Source organism: Globicephala melas, chromosome 15 (genome assembly GCF_963455315.2).
Source record: "Globicephala melas chromosome 15, mGloMel1.2, whole genome shotgun sequence".
NCBI lineage: Eukaryota > Metazoa > Chordata > Mammalia > Artiodactyla > Delphinidae > Globicephala > Globicephala melas.
Window position 1 is genome coordinate 70,158,829 of NC_083328.1, and position 26,617 is coordinate 70,185,445.

Consider the following 26,617-nt stretch of genomic DNA (forward strand, 5'->3'; position numbering starts at 1 on the left):
GCGAAAAACAGGTTATGTCCTCAGAGACACTGACTTAGATGAGGACGAAGAATCCATCTCTGGCTCTGCCACAGGAGGTCATTGGTCCACTCTTCTGGAGGCATGTTGGGATGACAGCCTCTTTGGAATGGGTTCAAGAGAGAAAAGGAGGGGGAGTGGGGACCAAGTCCAGACAACTCTTTCAAGGACTTTAACTGAGAAGCGAACATAGCAGTGGGACAGTCTCTCAAGAGGGATGTAAGTTCCAGAGAGGGCGCTATTACAGCCGGCGGGTATTCTGAAGTGCCCTACTGTGGGACACTGAGGTTATTATTATTTTTATTATTGTTTTCCTGTTCTAAGCAGTGCTCCTAAATGAAGGCTGCATCAGTGTCTCATCATTGAAAAGAATTGTTCTGGGCATTTGTTTTGCCAACATGATATCCTGTCCATCTGTGTATTGGTTCAACATTTCTGTTCTTAAAAAATGGAGAGCTCTGATACTGTTCTTGGGTTTTCCTCGTATGACGCCCCCGCTTCAGAGCCCACAGACAACCCCCAAGGCCACTGGGCTTAGGTCCCTCCCTGACCAGCCCCCTCGGCCCCAGCTGCACAGATACCCACCCTGTGGTGAGCTACAGAGGTCTGGGTGTGGCATGTGGTAACCACATAGAAAGTTCCAGAAGGGCAGGAGCTTAGTCAGGCCCTGTCAACTCCTTCATTCCCCAGAACGCCCCATGTAACCTCCGCGAGAGAGAGGAAGGGACCCTGTGAGTACCTGATTATCGCACCAGGCAGCAAGGCCTTCATGCACCAGGGTGCCACCGGGACCCTGCTTCCTGGCTCTTTCACAGCCAACCAGCCCTGCCCTGGAGACAGCGACCAGAGCCCCGGAGGGCCGGCAGGGAAAGGCCCAGAGGGCCAGGTGTTCAGCAAAGACCAAGGCCACGCTGACTGAACCAGACACCCGAGCTCTGAAACACCTGCAGGTTCTTGGGAGGCAAAGGGCTCTCGGCTGCCACGGTGAGGTCTCTGGAACCTCATCTTCAGCCCTAGATGGTCTGCACCAGGCCTTGGTAGGCCCTGGGGAACATGTCTCCTCACAGACAGGCCCCCTACACACACACACACGCACACACACACACATACAGCACACACACACAATTTACTGATATACACCAATATGAACACAGACACACAATGACGACTGTCACACACAGGTATCACACAGACTCACACTTATACACATACACACAGCACGTTAACATATATAGAGGTACACACTGCCATGTCCACACACTACGCTACACAGAGACTCATTGAAGCACATCTCCACACAGTGAGAACAGAGAGTCACAGATGTACAGACACACGGACAAAATTATACAAATGTGGTCACACTGATGCACAAATACCCTGACATACAGGGACACACTGGTACACCAGACAGACAGACACACTGACACACATTCTGCACGAAACACCTGCACACACACTCCTTGCCCCACACTCTCACACGCATTCTAACAAGCCCCAGCGTCGCCCGGGCTCTCTGGCAGCTGTCGCTCACCGCCTTCCACCCACACCCCCCAGGGGGAGGCGATGTCCCCGAGGGAACAGAGGTCTTCGGTCCCTTCTTAAGCCCCGCTGGCTCCCGCGTGACATCAACAGCCCCCTTGCTGCGGCCGGGAGTTCCGAGCTGGGTGCCGGGGCCGGGCCGGCGCCAGGCACAGACACTTCGGCCCTTGTTGGGAGAACAGAGAGAGGCTCTCTTGTCCACTGACCATCCTCCGGCTCCAACCACTGGTTCTCCCCGCGGCCTCTCCTCAGGCTGTGCAGGTACGTGGGGCTGGGGAGGCCAGGGCCTGGCAGAGGGGCTGTCAGGGCCAGGCCAGGGGGGCGTGTGGGCTGTCTGCGGGAGCACAGACACGGGGCACTGGCTGAAGCCAGGCCGCACTCCCTATCTGGGCAGTTCCGTGGCTCAGGGCTCCTCAGGGCTGGGCCATTCCCTCGCTTCCCCTGTGGTCCCTTTCTCAGCTCCCAAGAAGGCCAGGGGGTGATTGCTCCAGGGACCCCCTTATAAAGACGGGTGGTCTCTACTGCAACCCAGGTCCCACAGTAGGCCAAAGCTGTGGTCCTGGCATGCACAGTGCCCAGCAGCCTGCACGAGCAACTGGGTTCTCAGGTGAGATCTCGGTTCTTGGCCTTGACCTTCCAAGCAGGGATAGGGCTCTGGGGTCCTGGGCACGCTGAGCCAGGGCCTGGACATACCGGCCTCCCCCACCCTGAAGGCTGGGGGCAGGGAAGACATATGCTCCTGGCCACATAGACCGTTGGTCACACTCTCCACTGTTTCATCTCAGATAGACATAGGTCAGTGGGTCTGTCCATGGCTCTGGCCCAAGGTCCCCAGGGCAGCTGCCCTTCCAGGGACATTAGGCGGAAGTCTCTGTGGCAGAGAGATAATAGTCAGCACAGAGCCCAGCCCGGGGCCGTCCACAGGGATCCAGGGGAGCCCAGCCTGCCCCTCACAAGCTGTGGGACCCTAGGCAAGTCCCTTTCTGGGCCTCAGACTTCCCACCAGTGACATGGGGGGAAGGGTCCAGACTTCATGCTCTGCAAGTCTCCTTCCAGCCTTGGCCACCCCAGATATCCAGAGTTGCCCTGGCTCACAGGGGTCTTGCTGCCCTGGCCGTCCTCAGCCCTTGAAAGGACCCAGCCTGGGAGGGGCCACCGCTGACCATCCTCTCTCTCCCTCCTGAGGTGTTTGATGGGAGAGGCTGGGTCCAGGGGATATCATTTCTTGTCCCACGCAGGGGTTGCTGACCTCGGGCAGGTGTCTGGGTTGGGGAAGGGTGGAGAGGGCAGTGGTGCCTAAGGCCCCAGACAGGTGACACTAATTCCCCAACATCAGCTCTCTCATCCTGCTTCTCCTTGTGTCCCCAGAGCCCACCTGCTCACTGTTACAAGATGGACTCTAGCCCTGCTGGGACCCGCAGTCTGCAGGTGAGTGGGTCTTGGTTCCCCCACCCACCACCAGGGGGCTCACTTCCTCCCAAGGCTGAGGAAAGCCCTGGAAGTCCCAGTCAGCCGCGTGGGCGGTCCCAGGACTGGGGGTGCTCGCAGGGGTCACTGTGAGCCCACAGAACTGGGACATTTACAGGGTAAAGAGAGAAGAGACTTGGGCAAGGGCTTCAAGAAGTAAATGGGGTGGGAAATCATGGGATTGGCCCTGAGGACACCTGCGTTCTCATGCCAGTGGGGCATCCTGGAAGTCCTTGGATGGCTCTTTTCTGGGCTTCAGTTTCCTCACACTCATATTTGGTACAACGGTCAGCAGCCTCCCAAGGCTGTTGTGTGAAGCAGGTGAGATGGTGGGTGGGTTGGCAGGTGGACGGAAAGAAGGAAGGAAGGGAGGGAGGGAGGGAGGGAAGGAGGGGGGAGGGGGAGGGAGGGAGGGAGGAGGGAGGGGGAGGGAGGGGAAGGGAAGGGAGGGAGGGGAAGGGAGGGGGAAGGAGGGGAAGGGAGGGGGAGGGAGGGAGGCAGGGAAGGAGGGAGGAGGGAGGGGGGATGGGGGAGGGAGGGAGAGAGGAGGGAGGGAGGGAGGAAGGAGGGAGGAGGGAGGGAGGAAGGAGGGAGGAAGGAGGGAGGGAGGGACGGAGGAGGGAGGGAGGGAGGGACGAGGGAGGGAGGGAGGGAGGAAGGCAGGGAGGGAGGGAGGGAGGGAAGAAGCCTAATAGAGATACTGGAAAAGGAGCAGGACTTGGACCAGGGGAAAGAGAGGGAGCCAAGGACTAGGGACCCTCTGATTTTAATCACTTCTTTCTTTAAATGTTTCTAGCCCTCAAGGGCCAATGGGAATATCAACCTGGGGCCTTCGGCCAACCCAAAGTGAGTTCTCATCTCTCATATAACTTTCCTCCCTGGCTCCCCTCATACCTGGCTCCCCCCTCCCCTTGGGAATATAATCCAATTCTCTGGCCCAGCGTCAAGATCCTCTGCCATCTGGGCCTAGGACCGGCGCCTAGCTTCATGTCCCACTAATTCCCCAGCCTCTGCCCATGCTGAGCCCTGTGGCTGAAGTATCCCCCCAGAGTCTGCATTACTAGCAGCTCCCCACCCTCCAGGCCCTTCTCAGTCTTCGGAGGTCAGATTCCTTTGCCTTCTATGCTGTTGCGTCTGGTTTTCTCCCGGCCTTGTCTGTTTTTACATGATTGTGAGATCCCCAGGGGCAGGGGCCAGCCTTATAAGACCCTCCTGGCTGGGAGAACGTGGCGTTCTTAGAAAGCTCCCTGCCTTCTCCAGCTTCAAAGTTAAAAAGAAGCTCTGATTTGAACTAAAGCATCGAGTTTCCCAAGCTTGCAAATGCTGACCCTTGTTCCTCCCTCGTCCCCCAGTGCCCGGCCCACCGACTTCGACTTCCTCAAAGTCATCGGCAAAGGAAACTACGGGAAGGTGAGTGACCCGTGAGCTTGGAAGGCCTGGGTCTCCCCTTCTCTGGCCTCTTCTGCCCCCTGCTGTTACCTGCACATGCAGAGAGGGAGCTTACAACCTGCAGAATCATGGGCGCAGGGCAGGGGCTGGAGGCCTGCACTGCCATCGAGAAATACAAAGCCTGGAGGAGTAGTCACCACGGGTTCTGCATTTGTCTTTCTGCTCAGGTCCTACTGGCCAAGCACAAGTCCAACGGGATGTTCTACGCAGTGAAGGTGCTACAGAAAAAGTCCATCTTAAAGAAGAAAGAGGTACCAGGGCTTGGGCCCAGGCATCTCCTCTCCTGCTTCTTGACGGCCCCCCGCCCCCAGCCTCAGGTGGCTTCCAAAGATGCGTCGCAACTCTGGGCGCAGAGGTGGCCCAGCAGGGGGGCCAGGTGGTGCCTGGGATGCTGACCCTTCTCCAGGAAGGCAGGCTAACCGCCTTACCCCAAGGGCCTGCAGGTGACCCGGCCCGGCTCTCTGCTTTCCCCTAAAGATTCAGGGCTCCATGGTGGACCAGTCCTCTGCTCTGTCAGGTGCCGGCCTCCCCATCTGTGCAACGTGGGGGTCACACTTCAGGCTCTCCAAAGGCGCTTCAAGCTACAGCCAACGGGGAGTTCTAGATACTTTGGCTGACTTGAATCTCTTAACACCAACTCCATGAGAAGGACAGAGCGGGCCCTGAGAGAGAACTGGATGTCAAGTTGGAGGACTCAGGAGAGGGAATTAATGTTAACAAGGACATCGAAGGGAAGGTGTCCTTCAGAAAGCTGAAGGAGGTGGCCTTGCAGCTGGCCTTGAAGCTAGGATTTTGATGGTCTGAAAACGGCATCCAGGCAGGGGGACAGCAACCAAGGCTGAATGTGGATAACGCTCAGCTGCTCCCTCTGCAGGATTGTCCTTGGGACTCATTTATGCGGTATTAACATAGCTTTGCTTACTGTCCCGGGGAGGGGGCGGGGCATTTGGATCCAGGGCTGGAGGTGCACCCACGTGGACTGGTCAGGGATGAGGTAGACCGCAGAGTCCTGGATACTAAGCAAGGAGCCTGGGCTTGGCTCTGAGGGCAGTGAGGAGTCACGGTGGGTGTTTGAGCAGGGGCACGAGAAGGTCCTGGGTGAGGTGGCCGTGTAGGCGGTGACACGGCCCGTCTGTGTGACTCTGCAGCAGAGCCACATCATGGCGGAGCGCAGCGTGCTCCTGAAGAACGTGTGCCACCCCTTCCTCGTGGGCCTGCGCTACTCCTTCCAGACGCCGGAGAAGCTCTACTTTGTGCTGGACTATGTCAACGGGGGAGAGGTGGGTATAGGTCCACCTGGCGCCTTCCCTGCCCAGCCCTCAGCAGGAGTTTTCCATCCCACATGCTTATGGTGCCCCAGGTTCTGGAACAATCTCCCCTCATCCTTACAACAGACCCATTCTGCAGCTAAAAAAAACCGAGGCTCGGGCAGGTAACTCACTTGCTCAAGGCCACTCAGCCTGTACCCGGCAGAGCCAGGATTTGAAGGCAGGTCTATCGAACTCCCAGCCATCATCATGACTTGACTTCCAAGCAGAGCTGCCCACAATCCCTTCAGTGGACCTGGGAAAGGTCAATGTTAGAGGAGCTCTGTGGTCAGTATTTCTAATGCCCCCATCTTACACCAAAGAACACTGCATGGGAGTGACCAGTCCCTGTGGGAATGATCTGAGGCCACCTGGTGCCCCAGAAGCACAGCTGGGATAAGCTGGGCTCCCTCTTCTGTCTCTCTGATCAAGATGACAAGATGGCCCTTCTCAGTGACCCCAGATTTAACCTGTGTGACCTCATGCTCCTTAGCCTGGTGCCAAGAGGGAAGTTTTTGTCCTGCATCCCTAAATTCCCCGGTGGAGATAAAGGGCTTTCTTTGCCAGCCAAATAGACCAAAGCAACTGGCCCGGGAGCAGATCTAACCTAGGCTCAGTCTAACCATCATAATCATTTTATCACTGGGTTGGAGGAAAAGTACATCTTTGACGCACCCGGGTTCACATCACAGCTCTGCCGATTACAGTACGTGACCTTGGGCAAGTCACCTGACAGCTCTGACTCTTCCAGTTTCCTTTTCTGGGAAACTGGCCTCCTACTTGATACCTGGAAGGTAGTCAGGAAGATTAAAGGAGATTAGAGACATGAGAGGGTCTGGCTGGAGCCTGAAACTCAGTAGGTGGTCCACCCCTGCTAATTCATCTTTCCTGCCGACACTTTGCCCGCTCTGTGGGGCAGGGACCGGCATGCCCTTCCTTGTATGAGGACATTGCAGCTTAGAGAGTGGGTCACTTGGCCAGCTGCCCCCCACCCCACTCTCGAGGAGCTGGAGCCCCCCAGGAACCCGCTCACCTGTCTCCTCCCCCTCCAGCTCTTCTTCCACCTGCAGCGGGAGCGCCGGTTCCTGGAGCCCCGGGCCCGGTTTTACGCCGCCGAGGTGGCCAGCGCCATTGGCTACCTGCACTCCCTCAACATCATTTACAGGTGAGGCCTGCCTGTGGCTCAGAGCTAGGCCTGGCCCTTCTGCCCCAACAGCCAGGCGTCGTATGAACCCCCAGACCCTGCTGAAATCCTGGCGAACCTGGTCCTCTGTCTGAGGAGGAGGGCCCGCCAGCGAGTGGGGGCCCCCTCCTTCCTGAGATTGAGTGCCCATCCTCCTCGGGCTCTCCCTGTGCATCTCTGCATCTCCATGAAGATTCCTCTTGCAGGACCCCGGTCCCCAGCTCATGTCACTAAGCAGCTGTGACATCACAGCGCCCTTTTCTCTCATTTTCTGCAGGGACCTGAAACCAGAGAACATTCTTTTGGACGGCCAGGTTGGTGGGCATGTGTGCGCACGTGTGTGCTGTGTGCCCATGAGTGTGTGTGCACACATTGTGCATGCGTGCATGTGGCTAGGGACGCATTCAAGTATGTGTGTGCATGTGTGCCTATGCCTGTATACACACATACATGTACACGCATATGCGTTATGTGTACACGTGGCTACGTATCCATGTGCGTGTACGTGTATATGGGGTGGGGGGCAGGGGTGGAGTCATGTGGAGGCTCGAGGATTTTGTAGTCCTTCCGTGGCACAGACTGTGTTCCCTGGAAATAGACTCTGAGATGGGCCACTGGGTGCAGAAGCTGCCTGGGGGACACTCTCAAGAGATCCACGTTTAAGGGGCTGAGGAGGCAGGACTGGGAAGAGGAAGCAGCTCGCCTGCCTTGTGGTTGCAAGTGAGGCCTCCTCAGCTGATCGTACAGGGGTGGGGTGGGCCTGAGCTGGGATGACTCTTTGAACTGTTCCAGACTGAGGCAAGGAGGCTGGGCATCTGTGCCCCCACACTGACCAGTCATTGGATGGGGATTGCCCCTTGAGTGGGGGCATGACTTTGGATGAGGGCAATGGCCCAGCATGGGGGGATGCGTGGGACAGCTCCTAAAGAGGGGATCTGGACAGAGCCCCACAGCATCCACTCACTGCTCTACCAACCACCCTCTCGCTCAGCTGCCACAAGGCACGCTTTCTGGGTCCCCAGCCCTCTGTTAAGGGGGCTGCTGCCACTAGGCCCCTCCAGCGAGAACATTCTGGAACTGCTGCTGTTGTAGGTTGTCGATCTGAGTTTGTGATGAGCTGGGGGTAGACAGTGCAATGCCATCTCCCCACCTGGCCCCTGTGCTGCTCTTAGCATCCAGGTTAGAAGCACTGAGTCTCTGAGTGGAGCCGCCAGCTCGTGCCTTTGCCAGGGACATCAGACCCCACAGCCACTGCCCCAGATGTGGCATCTGGGCTTTGGGGATAAACCTGGGTATACCTTTGGCTCAGACCACCCTCCCACCCCTGCCCTCCCTCCTCTATAGGGACACGTGGTGCTGACGGATTTTGGCCTCTGCAAGGAAGGTGTAGAGCCTGAGGAGACCACGTCCACGTTTTGTGGCACCCCAGAGGTAAGCTAAACCTCCTGGGAGGCGCAAGGCTGGGAGTGGATTAGGCCACAGCTCCTGATTAGGGCCACAAGCTTATATCAGAGGGACTCACTTCTTCCACCCAAGCACTTCCCCGAGCCGGCTGTACACTCAGCCTTGGTTCCCTCCTCCGTGTCATGGGGGCACCAGCTCTAGGGGCTGCTGGGACCCGGCTGGTGAAACCCTGCAGTAGTGCTGTCCGATAGAAATAGGAACAGAAATGCAAACCATATATGCAATTTAAAATTTTCCAGCAAGCACATTTAAAAAGAAAAAAGAAAGAGGAGAAATCAATTTTAGTAATATATTTTATTTAACCCAACACAGGCAAAGTAGTATCATGTCAACATACAATCCACATAAAATTGTTGAAATACTTTATTCTTTTTTTTCCTAACTAAGTCTTTGATCTGGTATGCCTTTTATACTTATGGTCCCTCTCAGCTCAGCTCAGCCACATTTCAAATGCTCGGCAGTCATGCGTGGCTAGTGGCTACTGTATTGGACAGCACTGCCCTACAGGGTGAAGTCCATGTGCCACAGGAGGCCCTGGCCTGACAGTTAAGATCAAGGTTTGCAAGGGTGAAGACACTGGTCTACCTCCTTCTTCCAGCCACCAAGATCCTGGAGGGTTAAAATTTGTGAGTTTCAGCAGTAATTCACATACATCTCTCTGTCCTGCCAAGGCCTCCCTGCAGCTTTGGGGTTAAAAACCTTTCCTTAAACTCCTTGGACCTTGGGTCCAAAGGGTTTCCCAGCTGCTTGGACAGATGTCTGGATTGGGGGTGGGGGACTGAGGCTGCAGGGCTGGCAAGTCCTCCCGAACTGGCATGGGACAGGAACTTAGCTTTTGTTTTTCTCCATGTGCTTGAGAATCTGGGTCTCAGATTTCAGCTGTCTCCTCAATTTGGTTTTAGGGGAGCTGATGGACAGACGGCCTCTCTAAGCAGGAGCTATTGTCTGTGTTTGGGTATGGCAGGGTGTCCTCAGACAGAACTGGCCTCCCAAAGCCTAAAAGCCCAGCCGTCCCTTCCTTGGACACTGCTGAGGCGAGGAGGGGATACGGCACCTTGGATTGTGTCGGAGACATGTGGCCCTGACGAGTCTCTTCCATGACTCAGCCACTGCCATGGTGCTGGGAGCACAGACAGGAGTAACCACAGTTGCTCCCATTGTTCAAGGGGTAACACATATGTTAGCATGTGTCCTTAACACAGCCCCTAGAGAGGGATTCTGCAGTCCCATTATGTGGATGAGGAAACCAAGGTTCTAGGAGGTTCAATGACCTGCTTGTGACCACACACCCAGTAGGGCTCAGGTCTGCGTAATTCCCTGCCCCTCTCCGCACGCACAGTCTCTCGAAGTGGCTTTGTCTGTTGCTGAGACCCCTTTCCTCAGTGGCAGAGACACCAGGCTAAGAGGCCACTAAGCCCTCGGGTTTGGCAGGAAGCACAGCTCTGCCTCAGGTTCTCTCCTTGCGCAAGGCACGCATTCAGCTGTCAGGAGGAACACAAGTGCCACCTCCTCTTTCCTGACTCCTTTCCATTCATCTGTTACTAAGATTTCCCGAGCAAGTATGTGCCACACTGACTTACACTTTATCCGTTAGTCTTCCCACTGCCCCGGGAGTATTCCCAGGGCTTTCCTAGTCCCAAGACACTGATTGGATGCTTTTGAGCAAATTCGATAAAGGCACCCACTTTGGGCAGACTAATTAGAAAAAGTTTCCCCTTTAAATATATGTCAGTTGGGACTTCCCTGGTGGCACAGTGGTTAAGAATCCACCTGCCAATGCAGGGGACATGGATTCGAGCCCTGGTCCGGGAAGATCCCACACGCCACGTAACAACTAAGCCCACGTGCCACAACTACTGAAGCCTGCACACCTAGAGTCTGTGCTCCACAACAGGAGAAGCCACTGCAATGAGAAGCCCTGCACCACAGCAAAGAGTAGCCCCCACTTACTGCAGCTAGAGAAAGCCTGAGCAGCAACAAAGACCCAACATGGCCAAAAATAAATAAATAAAATTTAAAAATAAATATATGTCAGTTGTCAGATGCACCCCTATACTAGGGTTATGGCTTGGTGAGTTGATCATAGCCAGGCTTGCAGCCCCTTTTACCCCTTTGGTTGGTACTTTTGTGTGATGCACAACACATACAACTGTACAGGGCAGTCCTGCCTGATCTCCTCTATGTCCCTAGCACACTGGCAAAGAGCCCCACGCAAATCAGGTCTTTGACAAATGGATGCTGAATAAACATAGGCACAGACAAGTAAATATCACAGCAGGATCAACCCCTGTTTAGCTTTTCCTCCAAGTGCCTTGCTTACAAATGGGGAGACGGAGGCTGAGTGTCTTTCAGATACATGTATTTCCCCTCAACAGTACCTGGCTCCAGAAGTGCTTCGTAAAGAGCCTTATGATCGGGCAGTGGATTGGTGGTCCTTGGGGGCTGTTCTCTACGAGATGCTGCACGGCCTGGTGAGTGGGGTATAGCGGACTCTGGAAGAGATGGGGGTGGATCTGTCCCTTGTGTGGCCTCCTCAGGCTCCTTGAGGAACTGAATGAGCCATCACTCCTCTCCAAGCTGAAAAAAGATGATGCCACAGTGAATACAAGGATTAGATATATTTTTTCAATAAAGTCAGTTCCGCACTTTACAGTATACCGTCTCACATGTTACTCCTGTGGTGCCTCGTGACAAGGAAACTGAGACCCAGAAAGGTCACAGTGCTGGCAGGTTGTGGAACCAGCCCCTGGACCCAATCCTAGGCTGCCTGCTCTTCTCATCTGAAAAATTACAACCTGTCTCAAAGGATGGTTGTGAGGCTGGGATGAAATGATGACAGGAAACTGTTAACTTTGCAAAGTGCAAAGTCGTTGCACAAGCTGGATTAAGAGACATGGGATAGAGGAGGCACCTGGGGGATCCACAAGCCTCACACTGGTGGGGAGAGACTTCTCGGCCTTCCCAACAGCCTGTGCACTGTGCTGGATGCCCTTAGGTCTCTGTCTCTCTCCCATCTGCCACGTGAGCCATCACAGAGACACAGGTCTGGCTGAATCCTTCCAGCTGCCCACTTTGCTCCAAGTGTCCCTGAGAACTGTGCCCACTTTAGCATGGATGGTCCTCCCGTCTCTCTCTCTCTCTCTCTCTCTCTCTCACCAGCCGCCCTTCTACAGCCAAGATTTGTCCCAGATGTATGAGAACATTCTGAACCAGCCGCTACGGATCCCTGGGGGCCGGACAGTGGCCGCCTGCGACCTCCTGCAAGCCCTGCTTCACAAGGACCAGAGGCAGCGGCTGGGCTCCCAAACAGACTTTGTAAGTGACCTGCTAGCGGAGCACTGGCCCCTCGTGGGGCTCTCAGCTTCCTGCAGAGGCAACCCAGAAGCAGTGACATGCATCCAGCTATTTTCTAAAACCAGGCACTGCTAATTCACGCATTTGGAGAGTCACAGCTGCCTACTTATTTCCTTCATTCTAACGCTTTTATTCAACCAGTATTTATGCAGCACCTACTATGTGCCAGGCATTGAGCTAAATGCTAGGGGTTCGTTAGACTGGGTCTCTGCCCTTATTAAGTTTATGAGGGGAAGGCAGACAGACGAACACAAATTATTACAGAGTGTGACAATACGATGAGAGGCCAGACAGGAATTCAGGCAGGGCTTTACTGGGACTTGTGCTATACAGCACGAGGGGGCAAAAGAAAAGTAACAGGTGCCCTCTCTGAGGAGGGTGGACTCATTCCTTAAATGGGGTGAGAGTAGGGGCAGATCTGTGGGTTGGGCAGGAGGGGTGGCTTAGGTTGTCTGCCCACCCCCTTGGTGGTGGTGTGTGCAGGGCTCATGCCCGGTATCCTGCTTTTGCTCCCAGCACCTCAGAAGCGACAGTTGGTTTTTGGCCTTTTTGTATCTTATGGTTCATAATTTGTCCCAACTGTGCATGCGCCCTAGAAGCTTGCTCTTCTAGCCTAGAAGTTGAGATGCATGGATTGTGAGACAGACTACGTGGGTTCCGATCCCTCCTCTACCAATTACTAGGTGCAGGACCCTGGGCACATGGCTAGCCTCTCTCTGTGCACCTGTTTCCCCATCTGTAATAACAGCACCCAGCTCATAGCTCTTATGAAGATTAAATAATATATACAAACACCTAGGCCAGCGTCCAGCACGTAGTGCTTTTACAAACTGCCCTATATGCCAGATACTGTGAAGTGTAACAACATTTAGGGCATTTGCCTACCCATCCCTGGACAGCTTAAAGAACAGGGCTTTCATGAAGACAGGTCCCCTCCTTCCCAGAGGAAATTTGCATCTTAAAAAATATGTATGATTTTTAAAATAAGGTATACATTCCCATAGATCAAAACCCAAAGGATATTCAGAAAAAGTCCCTCCAGCCACTGAGTTTTTTAAATTTGGGGGCAATGAGTGTTACCAGTTTCTTGGGTGTTCGTCTGGAAATAGTTTTGATCTGGCTTTGTAGCAACCCCCCGGGGGGGTTTGATATGGAGCCAGAGAATCATTCTTTGAGAAACACAGGTAGAGAGAAGGTCCTGCTGGAACAGGTGGACGTTCGTGCCAGCACTGGTTTGGATTAGGAGAGAAGTGGTGAATCACGCCCAGGGCTGAATCCTAAATTCCGGATCTTTGGGAAACTGCAGCTTTTCTTGGGGCTTTATTTCCCAAATCTTCCATAGTGAGTCGATTTGCTCTATTTCTCTGGTTAGAATTCTGGAAGAGTCAGGATGCACTGAAGCAGAATGGGGGACAGGGGGTCCCCAAGATCCCCTGGGGCCCCCAAGAGCAGGTCCTGCTGTCTTGTTCACTGACATACCTCTACAGCCTAGTATGGTACAGAGTAGGTGCTCACTAAATAGCTGTGGAATAAACAACTGCTACGAGGAGAAGGCTGGAGTTCGAGATAATGGCGAAGGGGAGAAGTCTAACTGCAGACACTCCTTTGTCCCAGGAAACCAGCCAGAACGGCAAGTTACCTTCCTGGTAAAGAGTTTAGGGCTTGACAACCGGTTGCCAATAGAGTTGGAGCTCCGAGGCATGTGAGGTGGGGTGGGAACGCCAATGGAAAGGGCTACTTCTGATCAGCACCTTCTTCCTGCAGCTTGAGATAAAGAACCATGTATTCTTCAGCCCCATAAACTGGGACGACTTGTACCACAAGAGGCTGACTCCACCCTTCAACCCTAATGTGGTAAGAGGTCTTCACATTCTAGATTCTGGATTCCCAGGGCTGATGGAAGCTTGGAGGGTATCTAGGGAGGGTATCTGAGCCCGCTGTCTTTCTACAGATGGGAGAACCAAGGGTCCAAGAGGCTCAGTGATTTGTCCAAGGCCACCCCATAAGTTAGAGGCAGAATTGGGTCTAGAGCCCAGAAGTCCTGGCCGCCAGTTCAGCTCTGTGTGAGGAGCCAGGCTGCACTTCTTAACTTTTAGCACCAATAACCCTCATCGCAGAGCTCTTTACAGTTTTTAAACCGCTGTGTCACGGAGCTCCCCCAGACAGAGCCAAGCCCTGTAAAGATTTTCTCTCTCTGTTTAGCTTTTTTCCTTATAATAACAATGGCATGTATTCTTTCTAGAAAGTGTGTAAAACAGATGTTTAAAGCATCAAGGAGAAAAAGCTTATTATCTCACTACCCAAGAGAAAGCACCACTGGCATGTTTCCTTCGAGTCTTTTCTATGTTTTTTACATAGGTCACACTTCATATATATAAATATCATCTCTCCCCTCTTTCTTTTTGCTAAAAACTAAGTCATTATTTCCCTAAGTCATATAAGACATTATAAGTATGATTTTAAGTGGCTGTATAATATTTCAGCCCTATGTTGGCAACATAACTTATTCTACCACATTCCTAATGGTGAACTTTAGGTTATTACCATTTTTTCTTTATCATAACGGACTGATGAATAGCTTTAAGTGCATATCTATGCCCAAGTTGTGATTATTTCCTTAAGATGGATTCCAATTGGGGAATTACCAAGTCAAAGAATGTGAATGTATTTTTACTTATTTATTTATTATTGAGATATAGTTGACTTACAGTATTACATTAGTTTCAGGTGTACAACATAGTAATTTGATATTTTTATACATTATACTCCATACGAAGTTATTATAAAGTATTACTATATTCCCTGTTCTGTCCATTATATCCTTGTAACTTATTTTATACCTAGTAGTTTGTACCTCTTAATCCCCTTCACCTATTTTGCCCTTCCTCCCACCCCTCTCCCCTCTGGGAACCACTAGTTTGTTCTCTGTACTGTATCTGTTGTGAACTTTTTTTTTTTTTTTTTTGCGCGGTACGCGGGCCACTCTCACTGTTGTGAGAGGCTCCGGACACGCAGGCTCAGCCGCCATGGCTCACGGGCCCAGCCGCTCCGCGGCATGTGGGATCTTCCCGGACCGGGGCACGAACCCGTGTCCCCTGCATCGGCAGGCGGACTCTCAACTACTGCACCACCAGGGAAGCCCTGTTGTGCACAGTTTTTATGTCCTTGATTCATACTGCATTTATGTCACAATCTACTTCCTACCAGCAGCGTCTGGAGGGTTGGTGTGGAGCAGGTAGGGTGCTGGGGTGGGGGATGGAGGAATTGATAGATTGTTATTGGACCTCATGGAGTACAATGACCAATGTAAATACATAAATAAGTGACAATTAAGTAAGGATGCCCGTGGGGCACTCAGAGGGGAGCATTAACATCTCTCTCATGGCTGTGGGCTCCTTTGACAGCTCTGACCCCAGTGTTCCCTTCTTATCATTGGCTTATATTCACAGGCAGGACCTGCTGACTTGAAACACTTTGACCCAGAGTTCACCCAAGAAGCTGTGTCAAAGTCCATTGGCTGCACTCCCGACACTATGGCCAGCAGTTCTGGGGCCTCAAGTGCCTTCCTGGGATTTTCCTATGCACCAGAGGATGATGCCGTCTTAGATTGCTAGAAGAGAAGCACCTGTGAAACCACTGAAGCCAGCTTGTATCTGTAAGAATTACATTCAGCTGCTAGTCACAGTGACCCAGAGTAACGATGGCTTAAATAAGACTTTTTTTCCCAGCCAATAAAAGAAGGGTGATGTTAGGTGGTCCAGGGCTGGTATGACAGGTTATCAGAGGCTTTCTGTATTTCTGCTCTGCCGTCCTTGGCAAGTGGCTTCTACTATTAGGATTATTATATTATCGTAAGGTGGTGCTGGAGCTCTAACCACTGCTTCTGTGTCCTGGGCAGGGAAAAAGGAGGAAACGGCAAAAGGGCACCTTTATAGAGCTTCCCCAGAAGCCCCACCCAATGACTTCTGCTTGCATCTCAGTAGCCGTCCACCCTACCTGTAATGGAGGTTGGGATATATGTCTGATTAACTGGGCACATTACTCCCCACAATAACACAGGGGTCCAACACTAAGAGAGAAGGGGGAAATGTTGGGTAGGCAACCAGCACCTCTTTACCAGAGGGTCTCTTGGTGTTTGGAGTTTGATCTCAATGTGTAAAATGACGGAGATGTAACAAGCCTATAGGGTATCACCCAACACCCTCTTATTTTTCTATGTCGATGATGTCTTTCTTTGGGTGGATGGATTGCACATTTGTTAGGTTTGTCTGCCTGGCATCTGAACCTCTTGCTATATTCAGGGAATCTCCTGTTTTATGAGCCATAATGAGAGGCAATAACTACCTCCACTTACAGTAGCTGAAAATACTAGATACTAACTTTCCCAGCCCACCCTGCGGCTCGGGCCAGGCATGTGGCCTCAGGATGCACCTGTGCCAGATTTTTGACTCAAGGAAGGAACTGGGAGCTCTCTTTCATGTGGTAGCTGCGGTAACAACACCCACAAAACTGAGCTCCTGGTGTAGAAGTGGCAACGATATAGCAATTGGTACTTATTGGCAGCATCAGTTTCCTCATCAGATCAGCGCTGCAGCATCATTCCTGTCATTCCTGGGAATCCTTGAGTCTTATTCTCTAGTTTTCCCAATGATTTTGAGAGATTCTGATCCTGTTAACCACTCCTTCTTTGCTTAACTGGTCAAAGTCAGCTTGAGAACATTTGCCTATGCTGAACCAGTTTCTGTGCTAGAGTTTTTCAAGTCTCAGTTTTCATCAAAACAACCCCAAGGGAGCAACTATCCCCTTTTTACCAATGAAGAAACAGAGAGAAGTTGTACCTTGCCTGGAGGTCACATAGCTAACAAGGGCCAGAGCTGGGACTTGGAGCCATATAAGCTGACTCTGGGGCTCTCACAGGTAACCTTTGTGCTGGTCTGCCTCTCACTCTGTTAGATCCAAGCAGAATGACTTTCAAAATCTCTAAGGAGAGCCAAGCCGGGTTATGGGAAACGGGGTCTCGAAGAGGAGGCATTCAACTGGATGCTCATCGTCTGAGCCTGGCTGCCAAGTTCATGCTATGCTCTACCTCACACACCTCTGTATGTTTGGCAGGTCTAGGACCATAGGGAGCCCAGGCTGGGGCTGGTACAGTCCTGGGGATTAGCCATTTCTAAAAGCAATACTGATTGGACGGAAGGTGAGCATATAACACCCCATGAGTCCAGGACACCCTGCACTTATCTGATGGATCATGCTGCCTTATTTCAGTGCAACAAAAGTCTTTTTCACAAGCTTGTGGTTCATCACCTACGTCATGGTGGTCTCATTAGCTTTCTGATTTGTGAACAAGAGAAGAACTTTCTTACCATCAGTGTGTGCTGGTGATTTTACTGCCTTTTCCTCTTAACTCAGTCCCACTCTTTGCCTTACATTTTTGTTTATCCAGCCCCCTGCCCCAGGAATTATGGGGGATGAAGCTGGAAGACCATGGAAAACACACCAATGACACTGACACTGACCTACTGGGGATCAAAGCTGAGTCAAGAAGAGCTACTATTATCCTTTGATATGTGCTGTGAATTCTGAGCGAAACACTATGATTTCCATCTTAATAGCGTCTGCTAATAGACAAATGTGAACTGTGATGAGGGCGAAGCCAAAATCCCAACTTCCCAAAGCAAAAAGCAACAGAGCGTAGTTGTCAGAAATGTGATAGTATTGTCAAAGTATACAACTTTCTATGGGTTGTGAAACACGTAATGGTTCTATCTGCTCTAAGATTGTAACATCACAAAATTTTCACCAGGATAGAAAATAAAAATGATAAATTATGAATCTTGAATTGATCTGTTCAATATCAGAACAGATATGTTCACACCTCGGTTTCCTGAGCACATTCTGAGCTGCATGTGCATTATCTACAATCCTCACAATAAGCCAGCATTTAGAAATTATTAACCTGACTTTACAGGTAAGAAACTTTCACTCAGAGATAGTAAGCAACTTGCCCAAGGTCACCCAGATGGTACAAGGCACAGCCAGGAACTGAACTTGGTGGCAGCTGGTTCTAAGGCCCTTGCTCTGTCTACAACCTCCAACAGCGGAAGAAGTGCTCTGGGCAGCTACTTTTTTGGTCTTCTGGCAAAGCCTGACTGCAAACTGTATTCACCCAATTTGGTACCAAAAGACAGCATCCTCAGGAAGAGAAATCACAATCACTCTCTTCTTCACTTTTTAACTTTGCAGTCACAGTAGTTGTGAAAAAGCAACAGGAGTAGTGTGTGTGTGTGTGTGTGTTTTAAGACCCTAAAACTCCGACTACTCTGTACCCAATGAAGACTGTAACAAAAATTCTACAGTCTCTGCTCACATCGGTTTGAGCCAGCGAGACAGCTGCATTGCACACACGTCCACGCTCCCTCAGGGCAGGCACTGAGCCCTCCCCTGGGGAGAAGGGTTGCCTGTTTGTGGTTATCGGCGTCTTGTTTCTCATTTTCACGGCGACAACAGGGCAAACCATACTTGGCGATGGCTCTTCCGCATAAGCAGTTCCTTCTGCCCAAATGCCCTTCCCCGACCCTTGCCTTAATGAACCATTCTTCTCTCACTTTTCTGCTCAACGGGGACCCCTGTCTGCCCAGCTTCGGCCTCTCACAGCTCCCTTAAAACAGTTTATATTTTTATTTTTTGGTAGAATCTGGTCAGGTCTAACTCGCCGCCAGGGGATGCCCAGAGGCTGGTTCACCTGGGCGTGGCACTGTTGCGCTCAGAGATGCGGGGCTAATCAAACAGAAAGAATTATCTCATATTCCCATCCTCACCACTACACCTGCCCACCCTCCTCCTGGAGGACCTCCCCGGCCTCCCAGGGCGCTGAAACCCTCCTATAACGCGCGCAGTGCCTCGAGTCCCGCGTTTTAAAAAGGGCGACAGCGACCCACAACCGCAGCCGCAGCCTCAGCCGCAAAGCCCCGCCCCGCATCGGGCCACCGCTCTGCGCCTGCGCCCTTGGGATCAAGGCTGGGCCTTCCGCAAGCTCCGTCGGAAGCCTCCACTAGTCTCCTCCCTTAGGGTGGGACGAAGTTTGGGCCCTTGTGCCTATCATTTTTATCAGGCTTTAATGAGACTGGGTATTAAAGGAGAAAATGAAATGAGTTTATCTTTGGCCTAAAGTTAATCCACATTCTATTTGGATTTACCCCTCATCTAAAATAATGGTACAGTCCCACATTAGTCCCGCCCCCTGCCCCCACCCATACTTCTCTCTGCTCGCTAGCTAGGTAAATCGGCCTCTTCCGTCCTGTCGTCATCACGTCGCTCCGGAGGTAGTTCCACGCTCGGGTCCACGCCCTTCCAACGCGCAGCTTCACCTGCGCAGTTGCTAAGCGGCCTTGGATACCTGGCCGCGGGATGCTGGGCGGCGTCAGGTGAAGATGGTGGTCACTGGGCCTCAGGTAAGACGGACTCCGACCGTGGTGGGCCGGCCGAGGTGTTGGGAATTGGCGAGGGCCTCGCCGGACTGTCCTCGAGGCCGCTGGGCCCGTCTTAGAGAAAATCGAGGTCCGCTAGGGTAAAGTAAAAGTGGGGGGGGGGGGCGCAGATATAGGCCCAGATCCCAGACCTCAGACTGGGCTCGAATCTAACTCGCCTTCGGCTGGGAGATGTTTAGTCATCCTGCTCAGTATGAAAGAGCATTGGACAAGAAACCATAATGTGACATCCTAGTTCCATCCCCTTTTTCTAGGAATCCTGCTCTTAGGAATCTGTCCTATGGCAAAAATAATTAATGGCAGAAGCAGAAATATGTACATTTCAGTAGGATCTACGATGGCAAAAAATTGAAAAGATGCTCATGAAGATTGAGTTTATTATGGCATAACCACGCAACCACTAATCTAATCAGAAGGCAGAATACAATGTTGTATGTACACACTGTGAAAATAAGCATAGGCATGGATGGAATGGAACATGAAAAGATAGCTGTGGTGGGATCATGGGGGGATTTTTTTTTTTTTAAGTGACAAAATGATTTTAAAGTTCAGCCTAAAAAATAAATATGTGGGACTAACGAGAAAAATTCTAAAACTTAAGAGTAATAAGAGAGATTAGCTCGTATCAGCACCACCAAGTATTATAACATACATATTATAAACCTGTAGTAATTAAAATAGTATGGGGCTTCCCTGGTGGCACAGTGGTTGAGAGTCCGCCTGCTGATGCAGGGGACACAGGTTCGTGCCCCAGTCCGGGAAGATCCCACATGCCGCGGAGTGGCTGGGCCTGTGAGCCATGGCCGCTGAGCCTGCGCGTCCGGAGCCTGTGCTCTGCAATGGGAGAGGCCACAACAGTGAGAGGCACGCATACTGCAAAAAAAAAAAAAAACCCAAAACAACAACAACAAAATAAATAAATAAAATAAAATAAAATAGTATGGAACTGGGCAGGATCTTACAGGCAGATAGAATATATAGAATTCATGATAAAATTCAGTTTTTAGGGATTTATTATATAGGCAAGGTGGTATTTTAAATTAGCATAGAAGGGATGGATTGGTGTCAGGCAGCTTGCTAGTAATTAAAACAATAACAAAATTAAAGCATCAAAATAAAGTCCAAATGGACTAAAATTTAAGTCTTAAAAATTTTGACATCATAAAAGTACTAGGAGAAAGCATTGTTGGATGTATTTATAATCTTAGCATGGTAAAAACTCTTCTAAAGGGCTTCCCTGGTGGCTCAGTGGTTAAGAACCTGCCTGCCAATGCAGGGGATACAGGTTCAAGCCCTGGTCCGGGAAGATCCCACATGCCATGGAGCAACTAAGCCCGTGCGCCACAATTACTGAGCTCATGTGCTGCAACTAGTGAAGCCCATGCACCTAGAGCCCGTGCTCTGCAACAAGAGAAGCCACCGCAATGAGAAGCTGGCGCACTGCAACGAAGAGTAGCCCCCATTTGCCGCAGCTAGAGGAAGCCCGCGTGCAGCAACGAAGGCCCAACGCAGCCAAAAATAAATAAATAAATAAATAAATTAAAAAATAAAAACCCTTCTAAATATGTCATGCAATCCAGAAGCCAGAAAGGAAAAGATTAATGCTTTTGACTCTATAAAATTTTAAACTTTCTGTGTGGCCTGCAAAATTCAAGCAAACTAAACCAAAAAAACTACCAGCAGCTAAGTCTAAAGACAAATAAACTTATGGAAGTCTTTATTTAATGATCAATTAGAAAAATTTTAAACCCAATAGCAGAGTATATGAACAAGAAAATCAGAAGAAATACAAGTGGCCAATATAAACAGTGAAAGATGGCCATCTTACTAATTTCAAAGTGCAAATTAAAATAATAAGGATTTTTTTTTTGCCTGTCTTATTAGCAAAGATTAAAAAAATTAAAAATAAGATTGTGTGGAAACAAATATATTAGCGTTAGTGGAAGTAAAAATTAGTACAATATTTTGGAGGGCAATTTGGAAATAATTTACTTAGCTATTCAACAGGTAGGAATTTATTCTATAGATATGCAAAGTGCACAAAAACATCATGTTCAAAGATGATGTTTGTAGTATTCTTTTACTAGCAAAAATTTTGGGGAAAAAACATGTCAATCAGTATATGAGTGGTTACATAAATTTCAGTACATCCACAAAATGGAATGCTGTGCAGCAGTTAAAAAAAAAGTGGTAGATCCATATATAGTGACATGGAAAGATGTGAAAGATACAGGTTAGGTGAAAAAAGTGTGTTGCAGAATAGTGCATATGGTCCTATTTAGTAAATAAAACTAAGTTACCATATGTATAAAGAGAATTTAGAAAACTATACCCCACACTTAACAATAGTTAGCAGTGAGGAATCAGGTTGGAAACATGGTTCCCCACACTGTAGTGTGATGGCAGGGCAGGGCCATGGAAGTGGGCTGATGGGAAGCCCAGGGTTTGCCTTGGGTTTCTGCAGCCATGATTTCAGCCTTTGAATTGTAGGGAAATTGTAGCTAAGTTGCAGCTGTGTACCTTTTTTAAAAATAGATTTATTTAATTAATTAATTTGTTTGTTTAATTTTTGGCTCCGTTGGGTCTTCGTTGCTGCGCGCGGGCTTCCTCTAGTTGCGGCAAGTAGGGGCTACTCTTCATTGCGGTGCGCCGGTTTCTCATTGCGGTGGCTTCTCTTTTTGTGGAGCACGGGCTCTAGGCGCGTGCGCTTCAGTAGTTGTGGCTCGCAGGCTCTAGAGCACAGGCTCAGTAGTTGTGGTGCACAGGCTTAGTGCACAACTGGGAAGATCTGTGGGATCTTCCCAGACCAGGGCTTGAACCCGTGTTCCCTGCGTTGGCAGGCGGATTCTTAACCACTGTGCCACCAGGGAAGCCCACCTTTTCTTAATGAATTATAAGAAGTAGACTATTGGTTCCTTTTAGGGTCTTTCTTTTGGAATATTGTTTATTGTTTCCCTTTTCTCTGATCCCTTCTTTTTTCCATAAAGTGACCATGGAGAAAGAGCTTCGGAGCACCATTCTTTTCAATGCATACAAAAAGGAAGTATTTACCACCAGCAATGGCTATAAATCCATGCAGAAAAGACTTCGGAGTAATTGGAAGATTCAGAGGTGACCGAGTGAATTGTTTTCCCTTCTAAGTGATAATAACAGCCTGCTTATAACACTGAAAAGTCTTTATTTTCTTATGTAAAATAGATTGTTTAGGTGGGAGGAATTCCATTTAAAGGTCGTTCAGAAAAAAATAAATGATTATTAAAACATATCTTTCAAAACTTGGCAATTAGCATATTACTAAGTGGTCCCCCCAAATCACAAATCAAGTAATTATTCCAGTTATACATATGCAAGTTTTTAAGAGGTTAGAGGCTTTCCCCATATTTTAACTTGGGTCAGTACTTTAGTTTAGGGAAAGGAAAAATGAAAGTATCTGTGTGTGTGTGTGTATGTGTGTGTGGTTTTTCTTAATGGGTAAAGGATGTGTAATCATACAAGCTAATGATAGAGCTGATTGAATTAGTAGTTGGAGGACTTCTTTATGCTCTAGTGTGGTTTAATTTGGACACCTTGGCTTATAGGTAGTGCTTGAGCACAGGCTGATGACTGGGGCAGACCTATTAGAGGGGATTGTCACTTTGGGAGAGAGGCTGGACCAGGTACCTCTAAATCCCTTCATTTCTGTGCCTCTGTAGCCTCTGATTCCATACAGTCTAGATGCTAAAATAGCTCATAAATTGGTTTAAATAATGGATCTAACACTTGCTTTTAAAATCGTATTTCTAGCTTAAAAGATGAAATTACATCTGAGAAGCTAACTGGGGTGAAGCTGTGGATTACAGCGGGGCCAAGGGAAAAATTTACTGCAGCTGAGGTAAGAAATATCCATAAAGAAGAAATGTAGTGAGATAGTTAGGAGCATGGGCTCTGAAATCCCGGGCTTAAATCCCTCTTCACCACTTGACTGCCTTAAGGTGGTCACTTCGTCTCTTTCTTCATCATAGAGTTGTTGTGATGATTAACTGAGTTAATGCATGATAAGTGCCAGACACATAGTGCAGGCTAACTCAATATTAACCATACTTCTTTGCCATGTTTTTGCTTTAAAAATAGGAAAATTCCATTTAAAATTAAGCTGTTTTTTATTCTGTTTCATGGACAAAGAATCGTTAAGTGTAAAACCCAAACAAAAATAACAAGTGTTGGGCTTCCCTGATGGCACAGTGGCTGAGAGTCCGCCTGCCGATGCAGGGGACACGGGTTTGTGCCCCGGTCCGGGAAGATCCCACATGCTGCGGAGCGGCTCCGCAACGGAAGAGACCACAACAGTGAGAGGCCCGTGTACCACAAAAATAATAATAAATAAATAACAAGTATTGACAAAGATGTGGAGAAATGGGAACCCTTGTGCACTATTGGTGGAAAGGTAAAATGGTGCAGCCACTATGGAAAACAGTATGGCGGTTCCTCAAAAAATTAATAATAGAATTATATGATCCAGCAATCCCACTTCTGGATATATATATTCAAAAGAATGGAAAGCAGCGTCTCAAAGAGGTGTTTGTACACCCATGTTCATCACAGCATTATTCACAGTAGCCAAAAGGTGGAAGCAACGCAGGTGTCCACCAACAGATGGTAAATAAAATGGGATCAATACATCAATGAATTATTACTCAGTCTTAAGAAAGAAGGCAGTTCCGGTACTTGCCGCGACATGCATGAATCTTGAGGACATTATGCTAAGTGAAATAAGCCAGTTACAAAAGGGCAAACGCTGTATGGTACCATTCATATGGTGTACCTAGAGTAATCAAATTCATAGAAAGTTGAAGTGGTAGTTGCCAGGACCTAGAGGGAGGAGGGAGACGGAGTTATTTTGTAATGGGTATGAAGGTTTTGTTTTGCAAGGTGAAGAGTTCTGTAGATTGTTTGTACAACATTTTGAATGTATTTAACTTTACTGAACTGTACACTTAAAAGTAGTTAAGAGGGGAGATTGTATATTATGTATATTTTACCACAGTTAAAAAAGCAAAAAACCCAGAACATAGCAAGAGCCTTTCTCACAGAGACTTGGAAGTGCTTGGTGTTCAGGGAGGGTTGTGGGGAGGAGGGAGGGAGTAGAGGCAGGGCGGGGCCGGTGTGGTCCTTAGACTTAGGTGTCCAAGGTCTCCTTCTCTTACTTTGGGTGAGGCCACGGGGAGGGGTCCACAGGGGAGCATTCCTGTTGTCCTTTTTTTTTTAGATATTGGGGGTAGGAGTTTATTAATTAATTAATTTATTTTTGCTGCGTTGGGTCTTCATTTCTGTGCGAGGGCTTTCTCTAGTTGTGGCAAGCGGGGGCCACTCTTCATTGCGGTCCGCGGGCCTCTCACTATCGCGGCCTCTCTTGTTGCGGAGCACAGGCTCCAGACGCCCAGGCTCAGTAGTTGCGGCTCACAGGCCTAGTTGCTCCGCGGCATGCGGGATCTTCCCAGACCAGGGCTCGAACCCATGTCCCCTGCATTAGCAGGCAGATTCTCAACCACTGCGCCACCAGGGAAGCCCCTGTCGTCCTTTTTTTTCTCAACCTGACTGCAAGGCCGCCCTCTCATCTGGGAGGGGCATGGAGGGAGACATAACTATTTAATCAGGTTAACTGAGAGGAGGAGCAGGGATTATCATTGGGAATGTGGAGGTGACCAGCCACTCCTACCCCATGAGACCCCTCGGAAAGTACACACAGCGGGCAGTGGCCTGCAAAGGAATACTGTTGGGCTTTGGTCCCACACTCTGATAGTTTCTCTTCCACCTCCCTTCTCCAGCTAGGGAGGAAAGAGAGGTGTCCCCGTCTGGGCCAAGGAGCAAGCAGCCTCAGGAAAGCCGGGGCATCCAGAGAGGGCCAGAGACCCATGCCTGGGCCTTCTTCCAAGAGGAGATGAGCGCCAGGCCAAACCTTTTTTCAGGCTTTCAGGGATGGGAAGCAGTGGCTTCCAAAAGACAAGGGTCCCTGGAGCGGCAGATTTTGTTCTTTGGAACTTTAGCCTAATGTTCTGTCACCAGACCAGACCAGCCCCTGGCACCATGTTTTCTCTTTAGAGTTGGAGTGAGGCGGGAAGGAAAGGGAGAAAAGCGTTTAGCTTCTGCCTAAGAACCAACATCCTGTTGTGTTTTTATGCTTCCACTGGGCTGATTGTAGTGGTCAGCAGAGGTCTTCATCCAGGGCAGAGATCACCGCTTTCCTGGTCATCGTTGCTGGTCTCTGAGGACTTGTAAAGGTTCAGTTCACACCTCAAGCACTATGTGATCCCTCTTTGATGTTGTCCTCCAGAAACTTCTGTGACAGAACAGACATCATATGTCTGACATTAGATGCAAGAATCAAGCTAGAGGCGAGGCTGAATTCACAGTCTTCCCCTGTTTCCCACCTCACCTCCACTGGCTCATCACACTCGCTTAGTGGTGGTATTCAGTTATCTCCAGCAGCCCACGCCATGCTTCCCAACCCTGTCAGATCAAGGGCCACCTTATTACAAATGCCCCTTTATCATACTGAATTGAAAAGCGTAGATAATATAACTCATCACCATTTAAAAAAAAAGTTGATGCTCTAACTATATTAAAGGGAGATGATTTATTAAAAAAATATGAATTTCAAATTGTAAATGTATGGGCATACATACTCTAGAAGAATATGTATGTTTTAGTATGTTAATCCTTGAACTTACATACAGTTAGAACACTTCTTTACATTTGCCATTTTGAAACAAAGGCTAAATGTAAATCTGAGTATACAGAATCCCCGTGAATGGGACAGCCTGTTGTGTGGAGTCCAGAATCAGTGAAGTTTTGTCTCATTTGGGAGCAAGCCATCTTGGCGATGTTAACTGTTGCACTGTATTTTCTATATTTAGGGGATTGGGGGAGAGAAGCAAATCCAGGTTGTGTGCAAGAGGAAGAGGGCCGTGCTGTAGCAGAGCTGCTTTGGGACAGTGGTTTCCCAAGTGGGATGTGTGTGATGAACCACTGGGGTGCCAGGAGGAAATTATTCATATCTTTATCATCCTTAAAAATGTCCTTTTGGGGAGTTTTTGTTTTGTTTTTGGCCACGCCGCGCGGCTTGCAAGATCTTAGTTCCCCAACCAGGGATTAAACCCGGGCCCTCGGCAGTGAAAGCACAGAGTCCTAACCACTGGACTGCCAGGGAATTCCCTGGGGAGAGTATTTTGTAATGATATAAATATACATACTTTCTATACATATTGGAGCGCACATTCAAATTTTTTCCTGATGGGGTGCTTGAAGAAAGTTGAGAGACTGTTGGTCTAGACCGCCCACCCCAGGTGTTCTTAGGCTAGGTCAACAAA

At 49.6% G+C, this 26,617-nt stretch overlaps 2 protein-coding genes across 2 annotated transcripts in view; both read left to right on the plus strand.

The window, feature by feature from the left end:
• Positions 1-1,679: 1,679 nt before the first annotated feature.
• On the plus strand, positions 1,680-17,581 carry SGK2 (serum/glucocorticoid regulated kinase 2). Its single transcript, XM_030843480.2, has 14 exons — positions 1,680-1,818; positions 2,926-2,985; positions 3,821-3,870; positions 4,377-4,434; positions 4,641-4,724; positions 5,622-5,753; positions 6,833-6,945; positions 7,241-7,277; positions 8,308-8,394; positions 10,803-10,898; positions 11,587-11,742; positions 13,546-13,635; positions 15,231-15,436; positions 17,228-17,581. Exons 2-13 carry the CDS (start codon positions 2,950-2,952, stop codon positions 15,393-15,395), a joined length of 1,104 nt encoding a protein of 367 aa, XP_030699340.1. The 5' UTR covers positions 1,680-1,818; positions 2,926-2,949; the 3' UTR covers positions 15,396-15,436; positions 17,228-17,581.
• A 1,480-nt stretch (positions 17,582-19,061) lies between these two features.
• IFT52 (intraflagellar transport 52) overlaps positions 19,062-26,617 on the plus strand; it is a 32,820-nt gene continuing 25,264 nt past the window's right edge. The window contains exons 1-3 of the mRNA XM_060284665.2: positions 19,062-19,235; positions 22,259-22,382; positions 23,055-23,142. Coding sequence (XP_060140648.1) covers positions 22,264-22,382; positions 23,055-23,142 — 207 coding nt within the window. The 5' untranslated portion in view covers positions 19,062-19,235; positions 22,259-22,263. The remainder of the gene's footprint in view (positions 19,236-22,258; positions 22,383-23,054; positions 23,143-26,617) is intronic.